The 19,229-nt window shown below is 46.2% G+C and overlaps 1 protein-coding gene across 1 annotated transcript in view; it reads left to right on the top strand.

Annotated features, from left to right (window-relative positions):
- LOC121584425 (adhesion G-protein coupled receptor V1-like) overlaps positions 1-19,229 on the top strand; it is a 197,916-nt gene that overhangs the window by 32,058 nt on the left and 146,629 nt on the right. Inside the window, exons 21-33 of the mRNA XM_041900302.2 lie at positions 696-872; positions 1,842-2,022; positions 2,456-2,649; positions 3,411-3,540; positions 3,833-3,913; positions 4,431-4,570; positions 5,881-6,493; positions 9,462-9,677; positions 11,463-11,678; positions 12,256-12,500; positions 12,643-12,824; positions 13,083-13,903; positions 13,992-14,201. Of these exons, the coding sequence (XP_041756236.2) occupies positions 696-872; positions 1,842-2,022; positions 2,456-2,649; positions 3,411-3,540; positions 3,833-3,913; positions 4,431-4,570; positions 5,881-6,493; positions 9,462-9,677; positions 11,463-11,678; positions 12,256-12,500; positions 12,643-12,824; positions 13,083-13,903; positions 13,992-14,201 (3,406 nt within the window). The remainder of the gene's footprint in view (positions 1-695; positions 873-1,841; positions 2,023-2,455; positions 2,650-3,410; positions 3,541-3,832; positions 3,914-4,430; positions 4,571-5,880; positions 6,494-9,461; positions 9,678-11,462; positions 11,679-12,255; positions 12,501-12,642; positions 12,825-13,082; positions 13,904-13,991; positions 14,202-19,229) is intronic.

The raw sequence follows: 19,229 nt of genomic DNA, 5'->3' as shown, positions 1-19,229 counted from the left end.
TGGAGAACAGCACATTATTGTCACATTCTAGCTTTGATCCAGCATGTATCTTGAGAATATGGATATTTGGTTACCTAGAAAGACATGTAATTGAAGCCAGTGGTTTGTGAGCGCATGTCCTCGTGCATATTTAACCAGTGTTCACGCCTGGGTGGAGGGAGTGTGCGCTCAGCCCCTTAGAGAGATTGGACTCTGATGGCTCCTCTCAGGGAGAGCAAAAGGTGGTAGACCAGCCATGGGCATTCCTGTGGACGTAGAGTCCCAGTAGCACAACAGGTGGTAGAACAGGGGATGGCATTCCATCAGAACAAGGGTCCCTCTAACCGTGCATGGGGTCAAAGGGACTCATCTGGGGCTATCGGGTGGTCTCTCTGCAAATCACATCATGACTGTGCAGGAATTAGAGGAGGGCTGTCCATGAAAGTATTTATCAAGAGCAAAGGTCAATTTTTTGGAATGAATCGTGTCAGTCTTGAATTGATAACGAGCTATCGTGCAGTAGAATAAAACATATATTTTTTTCAAGTTTGTGATATCTTGTCAGTGTTTGTCATTAAATGAAAGTTTGTTTACAATTTTGATGTGTAATGTGACTATACGGTTTAAAATGGCCCAATGTCCAGTTGCTTAGTTTAGAGAGCATCATTTACAACCAGGCTCTGTGTCTGTTTTCTCTGTACTTTCTCTATGGCCAGATGTCAGAGGAAGGTTCCACCATCTCCTGTGTTATTGAGCGGACACGCGGGGTTCTGGACCACGTCTATGTCAACTACACGGTCACTCAGTTGGACTCAGACAGCCAGGCTGCGGCCCACCAGGACTTTGCCAACGCCAGTGGCTCAGTGTTCTTCCTGCCCGGTCAGCGCTCTGAGGTGTGGGGGAACACCCAGAGTCAGATATCCACACACACACACACACACACACACACACACACACACACACACACACACACACACACACACACACACACACACACACACACACACACACACACAGACACAGACACAGACACACACAGACACACACACACACAGACACACACACACACACAGACACACACACACAGACACTCGCTGACACACACACACACACACACACACACACACACACAGACACACACACACACAGACACACACACACAGACACACACACACACAGACACACACACACACACAGACACACACACACACAGACACACGCTGACACACACACACACACACACACACACACACACACACACACACACACACACACACAGACACACACACACACACACACAGACACACACACACACACACACACACACACACACACACACACACACACACACACACACACACACAGCTCTGAGAAGACTACCCATGCACTCCTCAATCACACATGAACCAGGGAAACCCCACTGAACAATGAGCATGCTCCTTGGTACATCTGTAGAGTAACACTACACACACACACACACACACACACACACACAAACACTCACACATGCACACACATGCACATAAACACAAAAACACACTGAAATGCAAGGAGGTCAGACAAACAAGTCAAGATAAATGTTTTACCGTTCATCTACATTTCTGGCCATATTTAATCCCAGAAAACTATTTTCATCCACTCGGTGGTGTTGTTGACTTGTAGCCCCACCTAGGGGCTGAGAGGAATATGTTGTTGTGGTTAACGGTGTTTGCTAATGATTAGGCTAAGCTTCAAATCCACCACAGACACCAAAACCTGCAAACAAACACATTATGAATATCTGGACTCTCTCTGAGTTAATTTTAGATTGAAATCTTGACTATCCCTCATGTGTTATGACATCATCTCCCTGCGACTCCCAGGTCCTGAACCTGCTGGTGTTGAATGATGACACCCCTGAGTTCGCAGAGTCCTTCCAGGTCACTCTGGTGTCAGCGGAGTCAGGCGACGGGAAGCCAGGCTCCACCCCCACCAGTGGGGCCAGCATTGATCCTGACAACTCAGCCACCACTGTCACCGTCACGGCCAGCGACCATCCCTATGGTGCAGAGAGAGAGAGACACACAAACACACCACTGTACCACACCAATAGAACCTCAAACAGATTTGCACATCAAATCACTTAATGTCAGTTCTCGTCCAGAGTACATGAATCAAGAACTGCAGATATCTGTAAAAACACATAGTTGACAGACACAATAAGTTCTGCTTATAACCTGCTGGAAATAGGTTCAGTTTGTGGCATAATGTGAAAACACTGTAGCAAACTGTTGTTGGTGTGAGTCAATCATCAACTGTTGATATACATTTGTCACAGACACAATTAGATCACTCATAGTTATGGATGTTCCCGTGTTATGAATGTATCAGTAACATGTCATGGATTGATCCTCTCGCTGATCATCTCTGACCAGGCTTATTGTTCTATGAAGCTAGATGAGCAGCTGTTGTGAGTACTGGTCTCCCTCTCTCCCAGGTCTGCTCCAGTTCCAGCCCAGGCTGCCGGCTGAGGGCATGATCCGCCCAGCAACAGAGCCTGCCCACGTCACGGTCAACGAGGAGGATGGCGTGGTTCGCCTGCTGGTGGCCAGGGCCCAAGGCCTCCTGGGAAGAGTCATGGTCGGCTACAGGACCTCACCATTTACCGCTGCCAGCCCCGAGGACTATGAGGTAATTTCCTGCCGTCCTTGTACTGTAGATCAGCATCTCAGCCAGACACACGGATGGATGGTCACTTGAGCTCTGTGAATTTTCCCAAAAAATCTCCTAATACATGAATTATGTGTGATTTATGATTTAGGTATGTGTGTTTAGTTAGGATTTGACCCATAAGAACTTCCTATTCGATCCTTATACTTGGCTATCTGCTGCGCTTTTAATTTGAAATGATGAAGAGAATAATAAGGCATACCGTACATAATGTTTGAGGTACTAGACTAACTCCTTTGATGGCTGTTTTATAGTCTGTCACTAGACTAACTCCTTTGATGGCTGTTTGATAGTTTGTCACTAGACTAACTCCTTTGATGGCTGTTTGATAGTTTGTCACTAGACTAACTCCTTTGATGGCTGTTTGATAGTTTGTCACTAGACTAACTCCTTTGATGGCTGTTTGATAGTTTGTCACTAGACTAACTCCTTTGATGGCTGTTTGATAGTTTGTCACTAGACTAACTCCTTTGATGGCTGTTTGATAGTTTGTCACTAGACTAACTCCTTTGATGGCTGCTTGATAGTTTGTCACTAGACTAACTCCTTTGATGGCTGTTTGATAGTTTCTCACTAGACTAACTCCTTTGATGACTGTTTTAATAATTTGTCACTAGACTAACTCCTTTGATGGCTGCTTGATAGTGAGCTTGTGCTAACTCCCCAAGCTAACCCCTTGTTCCCTACCTACTCTGCTTGCACCTGTTCCATGGCCCATACAGGACTCAGACGGCATGCTAGACTTCCTGCCAGGAGAACGCTTCAAGTACATCAGTGTGACAGTCATAGACAACCCCGTCCCTGAGCTGGACAAGGTGTTCAGAGTGGAGCTCTACAACCCTGACGGAGGTGGTAAGACAAATACCATTGGTTGATCGGCCAATTGGTGATGATCTTCTTACCAACTCTTCTCTTATTTCTGATCTTTGTAAATAGTCCACCTTCCTATCCTGTAATCATATCTTTCAGTGTTTCACATCCCTGAAATCCTGTTCTAACTGATCCTTTGCCTGTGTTCTGTCACATTGTGTCCTTATGTGCTCCCGTGTGCTCCTGTGTGCTCCCGTGTGCTCCCGTGTGCTCTTGTGTGCTGTGCTCCCTAATGATCCCCACTACTCTGGTGTGATCCTGTGTGATCCCAAAGTGGATCAGTTCCTTCGGAGTGAAGGCAGTGGCAGTGGAGAAAGTGACACTGACCTCTTCCTCCTGTCCTCTCACCACCATGGTAAGACCACCTCCCCTACGTGCTTACGCCTGCATGGGTGTGCGTGTGTGCTTTCGTGTGTGTATGTGGGGTATTTCAATTTCAATGGGTCCAGTGAGCAGTGACCGGGGAGAGTGATGTGGCAAATAGGCATTCTATTGAGATGAGGGCAGCAGTGGTAAGTGGAGAACAGAAAATGTCCCAGATCCCAGGGCTCATTGTTCTACATTTCCACAATGTGGCACATTTTACATTTACATTTTAGTCATTTAGCAGACACTCTTATCCAGAGTGACTTACAGTTAGTGAGTGCATACATTTTTCATACTGGCCCCCCGTGGAAATCGAACCCAGAACCCTGGCGTCGCAAACGCCATGCTCTACCAACTGAGCTACACGGGGCCTGTGTAGCACAATAGGAAGCACTCATTGATTTTGGCTATGAAAATAATGGCAAGGTTTACAGTTGTGTGTGCTAATCCCCTGGCTGTCACACTTTGTAATGTCCCCATAGTTAAACACCTGTATGTCTTTCTAGCCAGCTTGGGAGTCGCCTCCCACATCACTGTGACCATAGCTGCCTCTGATGACGCACATGGAGTGTTTCAGTTCAGCCTGGACTCTCTGTCTGTCAACGGCACCGAGCCTGAGGAGGGACGCAGCACTGTGCTCCTGCAGGTCATTGTGTGTGTCTCTGTGTGTGTCTCTGTGTTTCAGTGTGTCTGTGTGTGTCTGTTTCAGTGTGTGTGTGTCTCTGTGTGTCTGTGTTTCAGTGTGTGTGTGTGTGTGTGTGTGTGCGTGTGTGTGTGTATCTCTGTGTTTCAGTGTGTGTGTGTGTGTATGTGTACCTGTGTGTATCTCTGTTTCAGTGTGTGTGTGTGTGTGTGTGTGTGTGTGTGTGTGTATCTCTGTTTCAGTGTGTGTGTGTATCTGTGTGTATCTTTGTTTCAGTGTGTGTGTGTGTCTGTGTGTGTGTCTGTGTGTGTATCTCTGTGTTTCAGTGTGTCTGTGTGTGTCTGTTTCAGTGTGTGTGTCTCTGTGTGTCTGTGTTTCAGTGTGTGCGCGTATCTCTGTTTCAGTGTGTGTCTGTGTTTCAGTGTGTGTGTGTGTGTGTGTGTGTGTGTGTGTATCTCTGTGTTTCAGTGTGTGTGTGTGTCTGTGTGTATCTCTCTGTTTCAGTGTGTGTGTCTGTGTTTCAGTGTGTGTGTGTGTCTGTGTGTATCTCTGTGTTTCAGTGTGTGTGTGTGTGTGTGTGTGTGTGTGTGTGTGTGTATCTGTGTGTATCTTTGTTTCAGTGTGTGTGTCTGTGTTTCAGTGTGTGTGTGTTCCCCTGACAGTAGACGGTATATTCAACTCTCTCTCTGGACCCCCTCTACTCTCTCTCTGGACCCCCTCTACTCTCTCTCTGGACCCCCTCTACTCTCTCTCTGGACCCCCTCTACTCTCTCTCTGGACCCCCTCTACTCTCTCTCTGGACCCCCTCTACTCTCTCTCTTTGGACTCCCTCTACTCTCTCTCTGGACCCCCTCTACTCTCTCTCTCTGGACTCCCTCTACTCTCTCTCTGGAACCCCTCTACTCTCTCTCTCTGGACTCCCTCTACTCTCTCTCTGGACCCCCTCTACTCTCTCTCTCTGGACTCCCTCTACTCTCTCTCTGGAACCCCTCTACTCTCTTTCTGGACCCCCTCTACTCTCTCTCTGGACCCCCTCTACTCTCTCTTTGGACCCCCTCTACTCTCTCTCTTTGGACCCCCTCTACTCTCTCTCTGGACCCCCTCTACTCTCTCTCTGGACCCCCTCTACTCTCTCTCTTTGGACCCCCTCTACTCTCTCTCTTTGGACCCCCTCTACTCTCTCTCTGGACCCCCTCTGCTCTCTCTCTTTGGACCCCCTCTACTCTCTCTCTTTGGACCCCCTCTACTCTCTCTCTGGACCCCCTCTGCTCTCTCTCTGGACCCCCTCTACTCTCTCCCTCTAACCGTCTCAGGTGATGCGGTCGTTCGGTGCCTTGTCCAACGTGACTGTATTCTGGGAGGCTGATGTCAGCTCTGAGGAAGACCTCATCAGCAGGGCCGGGAACATCACCTTCCATGTGGGCCAGACCAGGGGGGAGATTGAGCTCCAGGTGGCCCAGGACGAGGTGCCGGAGCTGGACAAGAGATTCGGTGTGTCCCTAGTCAACGTCTCCCATGGGCGTCTGGGTGTAAGGACTGAGGCCACTGTGACTGTTCTGGCCAGTGATGACCCCTATGGAGTGTTTGTGTTCTCGGAGAGCAGCAGGCCGGTCCGCCTGCCTGAGGGCCACACCCTGGTCACCCTCACCATCCACAGGCAGAGGGGGCTGATGGGAAGGGTGCGCGTGACGTACGGGACCCTGAGTGAGGCTGACGCCGCCCCCTTCATGACCCCGGGGGTGGGCCGGGCCAGCGAGGGGAACGACTTTGTCCCCCTCCTGGAGTCGGTGGTGTTCGCAGCCAATCAGAGTGAGGCTAAAGTAACCCTTCGAGTGCTGGATGATGAAGAGCCTGAGAGGGATGAGTCTGTATTCATGGAGCTGATCAGTGTCAATTTCATAGGAGGAGGACAGCATGAGAGATTAAGTAAGTCACTGCCACATGTTCACATCCCCACTATGAATATCCAGCCTTATAGTCGATACATGGTCAACATACAGTGGGGAGAGAAGTATTTGAAACACTGCCAATTTTGCAGGTTTTCCTACTTACAAAGCATGTAGAGGTCTGGTACACTTCAACTGTGAGAGACGGAATCTAAAACAAAAATCCAGAAAATCACATTGTATGATTTCTAAGTAATTAATTTGCATTTTATTGCATGACATAAGTATTTGATACATCAGAAAAGCAGAACTTAATATTTGGTACAGAAACCTTTGTTTGCAATTACAGAGATAATACGTTTCCTGTAGGTCTTGACAGGTTTTGCACACACTGCAGCAGGGATTTTGGCCTACTCCACCATACAGACCTTCTCCAGATCCTTCAGGTTTCGGGGCTGTCGCTGGGCAATACGGACTTTCAGCTCCCTCCAAAGATTTTCTATTGGGTTCGGTTCTGGAGACTGGCTAGGCCACTCCAGGACCTTGAGATGCTTCTTACGGAGCCACTCCTTAGTTGCCCTGGCTGTGTGTTTCGGGTCGTTGTCATGCTGGAAGACCCAGCCACGACCCATCTTCAATGCTCTTACTGAGGGAAGGAGGTTGTTGGCCAAGATCTCATGATACATGGCTCCATCCATCCTCCCCTCAATACGGTGCAGTCGTCCTGTCCCCTTTGCAGAAAAGCATCCCCAAGGAATGATGTTTCCACCTCCATGCTTCACGGTTGGGATGGTGTTCTTGGGGTTGTACTCATCCTTCTTCTTCCTCCAAACACGGCGAGTGGAGTTTAGACCAAAAAGCTCTATTTTTGTCTCATCAGACCACATAACCTTCTCCCATTCCTCCTCTGGATCATCCAGATGGTCATTGGCAAACTTCAGACGGGCCTGGACATGCGCTGGCTTGAGCAGGGGGACCTTGCATGCGCTGCAGGATTTTAATCCATGACGGCGTAGTGTGTTACTAATGGTTTTCTTTGAGACTGTGGTCGCAGGTCTCTTCAGGTCATTGACCAGGTCCTGCCGTGTAGTTCATCTTCCTCATGATCATTGATGCCCCACGAGGTGAGATCTTGTATGGAGCCCCAGACCGAGGGTGATTGACCGTCATCTTGAACTTCTTCCATTTTCTAATAATTGCGCCAACAGTTGTTGCCTTCTCACCAAGCTGCTTGCCTATTGTCCTGTAGCCCATCCCAGCCTTGTGCAGGTCTACAATTTTATCCCTGATGTCCTTACACAGCTCTCTGGTCTTGGCCATTATGGAGAGGTTGGAGTCTGTTTGATTGAGTGTGTGGACAGGTGTCTTTTATATAGGTAACAAGTTCAAACAGGTGCAGTTAATACAGGTAATGAGTGGAGAACAGGAGGGTTTCTTAAAGAAAAACTAACAGGTCTGTGAGAGCCGGAATTCTTACTGGTTGGTAGGTGATCAAATACTTATGTCATGCAATAAAATGCAAATGAATTACTTTAAAATCATACAATGTGATTTTCTAGATTTTTGTTTTAGATTCCGTCTCTTAGAGTTGAAGTGTACCTATGATAAAAATTACAGACCTCTACATGCTTTGTAAGTAGGAAAACCTGCAAAATTGGCAGTGTATCAAATACTTGTTCTCCCCACTGTACACTATATATACATACACTATATATACAAACACTATATATATATATATACATACACTATATATATATATATATATATATATATATATATATATATATATATATATATATATATATCACTATATATACTAAAGTATGTGGACACCCCTTCAATATAGTGGATTCGGCTATTTCAGCCACACCCATTGCTGATAGGTGTATAAAATCGAGCACACAGCCATGCGATCTCCATAGACAAACATTGGCAGCAGAATGGCCTTACTGAAGAGCTCAGTGACTTTCAATGTGGCACTGACATAGGATGCCACCTTTCCAACAAGTCAGTTCGTCAAATTTCTGCCCTACTAGAGCTTCCCCGGTCAACTGTATTTGCTGTTATTGTGAAGTGGAAACGTCTAGGAGCAACAACGGCTCAGCCACAAAGTGGTAGGCCACACAAGCGCACAAAATGGGACCGCCGAGTGCTGAAGCGCGTAATGAGTAAAACTCGTCTGTCCTCGGTTGCAACACTCACTACCGAATTCCAAACTGCCTCTGCTTCATGAAATGGGTTTCCGCAGCCGGGTTCACCATGCGCAATGCCAAGCGTCGGCTGGAGTGCTGTAAAACTTGCCGCCATTTGACTCACTCTTCACCATCTGGCAGTCTGACGGACGAATCTGGGTTTGGCGGATGCCAGGAAAACGCTACCTGCCCAAATGCATAGTGCCAACTGTAATGTTTGGTAGAGGAGGGATAATGGTCTGGGGCTGTTTTTCATGGTTCGGGCTTGGCCCCTTAGTTCCAATGAAGGGAAATCTTAACGCTACAGCATACAATGATATTCTAGATGATTCTGTGCTTCCAACATTGTGGCAACAGTTTGGGGAAGGCCCTTTCCTGTTTCAGCATGACAATGCCCCCGTACACAAAGTGAGGTCCATACAGAAATGGTTTGTCAAGATCGGTGTGGAAGAACTTGACTGGCCTGCACAGAGCCCTGACCTCAACCCCATCAAACACCTTTGGGATGAATTGGAACACCGACTGCGAGCCAGGCCTAATCGCCCAACATCAGTGCCCGACCTCACTAATGCTCTTGTGGCTTAATGGAAGCAAGTCCCCACAGCAATGTTCCAACATCTAGTGGAATGCTTTCCCAGAAGAGTGGAGGCTGTTATAGAAGCAAAGGGGGGACCAACTCCATATTAATGCCCATGATTTTGGAATGTGATGTTTGACAAGCAGGTGTCCACATACTTTTGGTGATGTAGTGTATGTAGCGGGAATAGGGATATGTTTTTTTTTTTGTCAAACCATACAGATTCTTCTCTTTCCTAGTTGCCCAGTCTCCTCGTCTTGGTCCGAAGGCAGAGATCGTGGCCCAGGTCATAGTAGAGGCCAGTGATGATGCCTTTGGGTTTCTGCAGCTGTCTGCCCCTGCCGTCAGTGTGGCTGAGAACTATGTTGGACCCATTATCAATGTCACACGCATCGGGGGGGTTTTTGCTGACGTGTCCGTCAAGTTCAGGGCTGTACCAATGACTGCCAGAGTTGGTAAGTGTGGTCTACATCATCTCAATAGTGTAAATAGTGTCTCATAAATAGTGTCTTATATATATATATATATATATATATATATATATATATATATATATATATATATATACAGTGGGGAAAAAAAGTATTTAGTCAGCCACCAATTGTGCAAGTTCTCCCACTTAAAAAGATGAGAGAGGCCTGTAATTGTCATCATAGGTACACGTCAACTATGACAGATAAATGGAGGAAAAAAAATCCAGAAAATCACATTGTAGGACTTTTAATGAATTTATTTGCAAATTATGGCGGAAAATAAGTATTTGGTCACCTACAAACAAGCAAGATTTCTGGCTCTCACAGACCTGTAACTGCTTCTTTAAGAGGGTCCTCTGTCCTCCACTCGTTACCTATATTAATGGCACCTGTTTGAACTTGTTATCAGTATAAAAGGCACCTGTCCACAACCTCAAACAGTCACACTCCAAACTCCACTATGGCCAAGACCAAAGAGCTGTCAAAGGACACCAGAAACAAAATTGTAGACCTGCACCAGGCTGGGAAGACTGAATCTGCAATAGGTAAGCAGCTTGGATTGAAGAAATCAACTGTGAGAGCAATTATTAGGAAATGGAAGACATACAAGACCACTGATAATCTCCCTCGATCTGGGGGTCCACGCAAGATCTCACCCCGTGGGGTCTTATTGATCACAAGAACGGTGAGCAAAAATCCCAGAACCACACGGGGGGACCTAGTGAATGACCTGCAGAGAGCTGGGACCAAAGTAACAAAGCCTACCATCAGTAACACACTACGCCGCAAGGGACTTAAATCCTGCAGTGCCAGACGTGTCCCCCTGCTTAAGCCAGTACATGTCCAGGCCCGTCTGAAGTTTGCTAGAGTGCATTTGGATGATCCAGAAGAGGATTGGGAGAATGTCATATGGTCAGATGAAACCAAAATAGAACTTTTTGGTAAAAACTCAACTCGTCGTGTTTGGAGGACAAAGAATGCTGAGTTGCATCCAAAGAACACCATACCCACTGTGAAGCATGGGGATGGAAACATCATGCTTTGGGGCTGTTTTTCTGCAAAGGGACCAGGACGACTGATCCGTGTAAAGGAAAGAATGAATGGGGCCATGTATCGTGAGATTTTGAGTGAAAACCTCCTTCCATCAGCAAGGGCATTGAAGATGAAACGTGGCTGGGTCTTTCAGCATGACAATGATCCCAAACACACCGCCCGGGCAAAGAAGGAGTGGCTTCGTAAGAAGCATTTCAAGGTCCTGGAGTGGCCTAGCCAGTCTCCAGATCTCAACCCCATAGAAAATCTTTGGAGGGAGTTGAAAGTCTGTGTTGCCCAGCGACAGCCCCAAAACATCACTGCTCTAGAGGAGATCTGCATGGAGGAATGGGCCAAAATACCAGCAACAGTGTGTGAAAACCTTGTGAAGACTTACAGAAAACGTTTGACCTGTGTCATTGCCAACAAAGGGTATATAACAAAGTATTGAGAAACTTTTGTTATTGACCAAATACTTATTTTCCACCATAATTTGCAAATAAATTCATTAAAAATCATACAATGTGATTTTCTGGATTTTTTTTTCTAATTTTGTCTGTCATAGTTGATGTGTAGCTATGATGAAAATTATAGGCCTCTCTCATCTTTTTAAGTGGGAGAACTTGCACAATTGGTGGCTGACTAAATACTTTTTTCCCCCACTGTATATATATATATATATATATATATATGCTGTTTAGCAGGTACTGTGTGTGCGCGTGTGTGTCAATGCAGGTGACGACTACAGCGTAGCGTCCTCTGACGTGGTCCTCCTGGAGGGGGAGACCAGTAAGCCTGTTCCCATCTACGTCATCAACGATGTGATTCCTGAGCTGGAGGAGACCTTCCGCATCGAGTTGCTCAACGTCACCACAGGGGGCGCTAAACTGGGGGCGCTCACCCGCACCATCATCACCATCCTGCCCTCTGACGACCCCTTTGGGGCCTTCGGTTAGCTCACGTCTCTCTCCTCTCCCTCACAGACATGCCTTCACATGCGTCCTAGAATGTACAGTTGCTCATTCAAATCAGATTACAGTGCATGCACGATGACTGACTACATTAGCCAATAATCTATTGTATTTTAGTCTAAAAGAGCCCAATGAAACATCCTGCATTGTTCCTTTATTAGTAAATGACCCATTAGACCTCATCAAATTACTGTTTGTGTTCCCAAGTATTTCAGGCTGCTAACCCTAACCCTAGTATTTCAGACCGCTAACCCTAACCCTAGTATTTCAGACTGCTAACCCTAACCCTAGTATTTCAGACTGCTAACCCTAACCCTAGTATTTCAGACTGCTAACCCTAACCCTAACCCTAGTATTTCAGACTGCTAACCCTAACCCTAACCCTAGTATTTCAGACTGCTAACCCTAACCCTAACCCTAGTATTTCAGACTGCTAACCCTAACCCTAACCCTAGTATTTCAGACTGCTAACCCTAACCCTAACCCTAGTATTTCAGACTGCTAACCCTAACCCTAACCCTAGTATTTCAGACTGCTAACCCTAACCCTAACCCTAGTATTTCAGGCTGCTCCTGTCACCATAGAGGAGCCAGGGGTGAACTCATTCCAGGTGACACTGCCCATCGTGCGTAATGCTGGGGCCATAGGGACCGTGGCTGTCCAGTGGCGAGCCACAGTGAACGGCAGAGCAGCAGTAGGGGACCTCCGGCCTGTGTCAGGAGAGGTCACCTTTGCGCCCGGAGAAACTGTGAAGACGTTGAAAGTTGAGGTCCTAGCAGATGATGTGCCGGAAATTGAGGAAGTAAGAAACACAATCTTATTTTTCTTACATTGTTGTTATTTATTGCCAAACAACATATTTGTATCATAATATATGCTATATAATATATAGGCCTAGAATATAATATATGCCATTTTCCCTCTAAACGTTCTGTGCTTTTCAGATAATCAAGGTGGAATTGATTGGTGCCACTAATGGAGGAAACATTGGAGGAGACACAACAGTCAATATCATTGTCCCAGCCAATGACAACCCGTATGGGACGGTCTACTTTGAGCAGTCTGTGTATCGAGTGCAGGAACCTCTCGAGGGAATTTTGGTGGCCAACATTACTGTTCGTCGAAGGTTTGTCCTTTAGTTCAGTCTACATGAGTTCTATCCTCTTGCATTATTATTGCAATTCCTTACCTTGGCAGTGAAATTACAAATTACTACTTTTCTATTCTTTGACTTGGAATGCTCAACTAACTCTCTAACTAACTCTCTCTCCCTCTCTCTCTCCTTCATCTTAACTCTCTCTCCCTCTCTCTCTCCTTCATCTTAACTCTCTCTCCCTCTTTCTCTCCTTCATCTTAACTCTGTCTCTCTCACTCATCTTGTCAGTGGGGGTCATTTTGGCCAAGTGGAGGTCCTCTACAGCACCTCAGAGATAGACATAGTGAGCATGGCCCAGACTGAGGGCCAGAACCTGCTGTTGTACTACAACCCCCCGGTGTCAGGAGTACCCTCTGGCGCCCTCCGCAGGCCTGTCAACATCAGCTCCCAGGGAGACCCACTGGCTGCCTGTGCTGCTGCCTGCCTGAGGGAGCGAGCCTGCCAGGCCTTCTCCCTGTCTCCAGCTGGGGGCTCCTCCCCCATGGCCTCCTGCACTTGGGTGACCAGCGGGGCCGTCCAGCTGACCACGTCCGCCCAGACCCTCACCTACACTAAAAACACCACGGCCACTGCTGCTCTCTTCAGCTCGCAGGCCGTGGCGGGGAGCGACTACACCACCATGACAGCACAGACGGCCATCTTGGAAGACGGCTCAGGTGTAGCCAACCTGACCGTGCCGATTCTGACGGACAAACTCCCAGAGATGGACGAGAGCTTCTCCATCCGCATCCTGAAGGTGGCGCTGGTCAACTTGACCGTGGCTCAGAAGAACCTGCCCTCCATAGGGCAACCGGACAAGGCAGTGGTCACCATAGGCTTGAACGGGGAAACCTTTGGCGTGTTTCTCATCTACAGCCTCAGCCCTAACGCTACACAGGACGGCCTCTACCTGGAGGTGAGGGAGGAGCCACGTGTGTCAGTACCCCTGGTCATAGAGCGGAGGGGGGGCAGCCTAGGGCAGGTGGCTGTGGAGTGGAGGTTCGTGGGTGGAATGGCTACACCAGGCACTGACTTCACCGGGACTGGAGAAACACTTATCTTTGCCGATGGTAGGTTTGAAATCTAGTACTACATAATGCTTTTTGGGAATGAATGTCTTTTTTTATATGCAGTATATTGTGTCCCCTCCATCCCAAGGCGATTTGAAGAAGAACATCGAGATAGTGATTGCGGACGATTTGGAGCCCGAGGACAGCGAGACCCTGATGGTTGGCTTGGTGAAAACTGAGGGAGGCAGTCGGATCCTGCCCAGCTCAGACACGGTCACCATCATCATCCTGGCTAACGACAACGTGGCTGGGGTGGTGGGCTTCCACTCAGCCTCACGCTCTGTCATCGCCAGAGAGGGTGAGCATGGTAGAGGGGCCCTTGTCAGTCACTTCAATGAAGCAAGCCTCAATGTTAATCACTCTGTGAAGTATTATTATGTCTCTGCACCGAGCCAGTTTACCAAGCAGCCACTAATGACAAAATGACCTACCCTGATAGTAACAATATTAACACCTGTCAAAATGCAACCGTTTCGTACTGAATTATGCTGAACATTTTATTTATCTTCTGTTTATTATCATGGATTCATGATCACACATTCATACGAGTGCTGTTTGCAATGGGCAACATTGTTACCATAGCGCAACACCACTACCATAGCTCAACACCGTTACCATAGCTCAACACCGTTACCATAGCTCAACACAGCTACCATAACTCAACACCTCTACCATAGCTCAACACCGTTACCATAGCGCAACACCACTACCATAGCTCAACACCGTTACCATAGCTCATCACAGCCACCATAACTCAACACCACTACCATAGTTCAACACCGTTACCATAGCTCAACACCATTACCATAGCTCAACACAGCTACCATAACTCAACACCTCTACCATAGCTCAACACCGTTACCATAGCTCAACACCATTACCATAGCTCAACACAGCTTCCATAACTCAACACCTCTACCATAGCTCAACACCGTTACCATAGCTCAACACTGTTACCATAGCTCAACACCGTTACCATAGCTCAACACAGCTACCATAGGGCAATACCATAGCTCAACACAGCTACCATAGGGCAACACCATAGCTCAAAACAGATACCATAGCTCAACACAGCTACCATAGCTCAACACAGCTACCATAGGGCAACACCATAGCTCAACACAGCTACCATAGCTCAACCTCATTCAACACAGCTACCATAGGGCAACACCATAGCTCAAAACAGATACCAATGCTCAACACAGCTACCATAGCTCAACACAGCTACCATAGGGCAACACCATAGCTCAACACAGCTACCATAGATCAACACAGCTACCATAGCTCAACACCGTTTCCATAGTTCAAAACCATTACCACAGCTCAACACCGTTACCATAGCTCAACACCACTACCATAGCTCAACACCACTACCATAGCTCAACACCGTTACCATAGCTCAACACAGCTACCATAACTCAACACCACTACCATAGCTCAACACAGCTACCATAACTCAACACCACTACCATAGCTCAACACAGCTACCATAGCCCAACCTCATTCAACACAGCTACCATACGGCAACAGAGCTGCCATAGTTCAACACCATAGCTCAACACAGCTACCATAGGGCAACACAGCTACCATAGGGAAACACCATAGCTCAACACAGCTACCATAGGGCAACACCATAGCTCAACACAGCTACCATAGGGCAACACAGCTACCATAGGGCAACACCATAGCTCAACACAGCTACCATAGCTCAACACAGCTAACATAGCTCAACACAGCTAAAATACGGCAACAGAGCTACCATAGCTCAACACCATAGCTCAACACAGCTACCATAGGGCAACCTCATTCATCACTTTGCTCTCCGTGGGATTCGGAGACAACCAATTCATTAATGAAGGAATACAAGGGATAGTAGGAGGAGCATGTTGCAACAGGTGGCTCATGTAGTTAGTTCCAGGCGTGGCTCATTGGGTAGGCATGACAGAGCTCGTCCACTCTTATCTGTGGTGAATCCTTACACCCCTTACTGATGGACTGAGTCTCTGAAGCACCTACGGTAGCTAAGGAAGGACCTTCATAAGGTCCTAGTCAAGTCCTATATCCTGGTCTACTAATCTAAAACAGCAGACTATGGCTAACATTTTGCACAAGGAAATGGCAATGAGAAATAACCTTGACATTAGAAATAAACAGGAAGACATACTGTATAATCAAATGCAAGTTCCAAATACTGGCTCTCAAGTTCCAAATACAAGCGCCGTGCTCAGCTGGTAGAGCACGGCGCTTGTAACGCCAAGGTAGTGGGTTCGATCCCCGGGACCACCCATACACAAAAAAATGTATGCACGCATGACTGTAAGTCGCTTTGGATAAAAGCGTCTGCTAAATGGCATATTATTATTATTATTATTATTATCACATCCATCGCACAGTTTAATAAACCCATGTTGAACAATAGTCTCCTTATAATCAGTGGTGTGGAATCTGCTCTGAAAATATAGTTTACCAAGCTACCAATTACTTCATACTGGAAGAAGTTAAGCTACACTAAAGCTACCCTTAAAGTGGCAATCAGCAGTTGAAACAATAACAAAGCTGAGGGATAGGGCTGGAGAAGTGTAACCACTCTCAAATTCATAGACAGAGCTATGGATGCAAGGACTTACCATTCATGATATCAAAATTATAGTTTTAACCATGTTTTGAGGATATATAGTGTTTGTTTACATTTACTTTGTTTACAAACATTGGAAACAAGCTTATACAGTGCCTTGCAAAAGTATTCATCCCCCTCAGCATTTTTCCGTTTTTGTTGCATTACAACCTGTAATTTAAATGGATTTTTATTTGGATTTCATGCAATGGACATACACAAAAAAAGTCCAAATTGGTGAAGTGAAATGAAAACAATTACTTGTTTCAATAAATTCTAAAAAATAAATAATGGAAAAGTGGTGCGTGCATATGTATTCACCCCCTTTGCTATGAAGCCCCTAATAAGATCTGGTGCAACCAATTACCTTCAGAAGTCACATGATCTCAGTATATATACACACCTGTTCTGAAAGGCCCCAGAGTTTGCAACACCACTAAGCAAGGGGCACCACCAAGCATGCGGCACCATGAAGACCAAGGAGCTCTCCAAACAGGTCAGGGACAAAGTTGTGGAGAAGTACAGATCAGGGTTGGGTTATAAAAAAATATCTGAAACTTTGAACATCCCACAGAGCACCATTAAATCCATTATTAAAACATTTAAAGAATATGGCACCACAACAAACCTGCCAAGAGAGGGCCGCCCACCAAAACTTACAGACCAGGCAAGGAGGGCATTAATCAGAGAGGCAACAAAGATAACCCTGAAGGAGCTGCAAAGCTCCACAGCGGAGATTGGTGTATCTGTCCATAGGACCACTTTAAGCCGTACACTCCACAGATCTTGGCCAGAAAAAAGCCATTGCTTAAAGAAAAAAATAAGCAAACATGTTAGGTGTTCGCCAAAAGGAATGTGGGAGACTCCCCAAACATATGGAAAAGGTACTCTGGTCAGATGAGACTAAAATCAAGCTTTTTGGCCATCAAGGAAAACTCTTTGTCTGGCGCAAACCCAACACCTCTCATTACCCCGAGAATACCATCCCCACAGTGAAGCATGGTGGTGGCAGCATCATGCTGTGGGGATATGCACGCTCAAGTTTTCTTTTTTTTGGTCTTATTTCTTGTTTGTTTCACAATAAAAAATATTTTGCATCTTCAAAGGGGTAGGCATGTTGTGTAAATCAAATGATACAAACCCCCAAAAAAATCAATTATAATTCCAGGTTGTAAGGCAACGAAATAGGAAAAATGCCAAAGGAGGTGAATACTTTCGCAAGCCACTGTATTTTGGGGTTCTGATGGGGTACGACAACAGTTGAACTAAGCTCATGAGACATTTATAATGTATATTCTTCAAGAATCAAAGGGTATATGTCATTAATTCAGAAGTCCAAAAATGGATGAAGCAACTGCAGATTGCCCGTTTAAGAAACATATAGTTTACTTTGAAAAAGTAGTTCACTCTGGAGTCAGATGTTAATAGATTGTATAATTTAGCTATTAAACACACAAACTATGTTTCAATTGGGAATAAAGCAGGTCTGATGAAGAAAAAGAAACAATCTTCCCTACTTTACGCATATTCTATTCATATTTTTGTAAAAAATAGTAGTGTGTAGTTCCAGTAGTTAGCTACACTGCTACAGTGAGGGAAAAAAGTATTTGATCCCCTGCTGATTTTGTACGTTTGCCCACTGACAAAGAAATGATCAGTCTATAATTTTAATGGTAGGTTTATTTGAACAGTGAGAGAGAATAACAACAAAAATATCCAGAAAAACGCATGTCAAAAATGTTATAAATTGATTTACATTTTAATGAGGGAAATAAGTATTTGACCCCTCTGCAAAACATTACTTAGTACTTGGTGGCAAAACCCTTGTTGGCTATCACAGAGGTCAGACGTTTCTTGTAGTTGGCCACCTGGTTTGCACACATCTCAGGAGGGATTTTGTCCCACTCCTCTTTGCAGATCTTCTCCAAGTCATTAAGGTTTCGAGGCTGACGTTTGGCAACTCGAACCTTCAGCTCCCTTCACAGATTTTCTATGGGATTAAGGTCTGGAGACTGGCTAGGCCACTCCAGGACCTTAATGTGCTTCTTCTTGAGCCACTCCTTTGTTGCCTTGGCTGTGTGTTTTGGGTCATTGTCATGCTGGAATACCCATCCACGACCCATTTTCAATGCCCTGGCTGAGGGAAGGAGGTTCTCACCCAAGATTTGACGGTACATGGCCCCGTCCATCGTCCCTTTGATGCGGTGAAGTTGTCCTGTCCCCTTAGCAGAAAAACACCCCCAAAGCATAATGTTTCCACCTCCATGTTTGACGGTGGGGATGGTGTTCATGGGGTCATAGGCAGCATTCCTCCTCCTCTAAACACGGCGAGTTGAGTTGATGCCAAAGAGCTCCATTTTGGTCTCATCTGACCATAACACTTTCACCCAGTTCTCCCCTGAATCATTCAGATGTTCATTGGCAAACTTCAGACGGGCATGTGTATGTGCTTTCTTGAGCAGGGGGACCTTGCGGGCGCTGCGGGATTTCAGTCCTTCACGGCGTAGTGTGTTACCAATTGTTTTCTTGGTGACTATGGTCCCAGCTGCCTTGAGATCATTGACAAGATCCTCCCGTGTAGTTCTCCGGCTGATTCCTCACCGTTCTCATGATCATTGCAACTCCACGAGGTGAGATCTTGCATGGAGCCCCAGGCCGAGGGAGATTGACAGTTATTTTGTGTTTCTTCCATTTGCAAATAATCGCACCAAC

The sequence above is a fragment of the Coregonus clupeaformis genome, chromosome 16 (genome assembly GCF_020615455.1).
Source record: "Coregonus clupeaformis isolate EN_2021a chromosome 16, ASM2061545v1, whole genome shotgun sequence".
NCBI lineage: Eukaryota > Metazoa > Chordata > Actinopteri > Salmoniformes > Salmonidae > Coregonus > Coregonus clupeaformis.
Note: the sequence above shows the minus strand (reverse complement) of the source record. Positions and strands in the feature narration are given on the sequence as shown.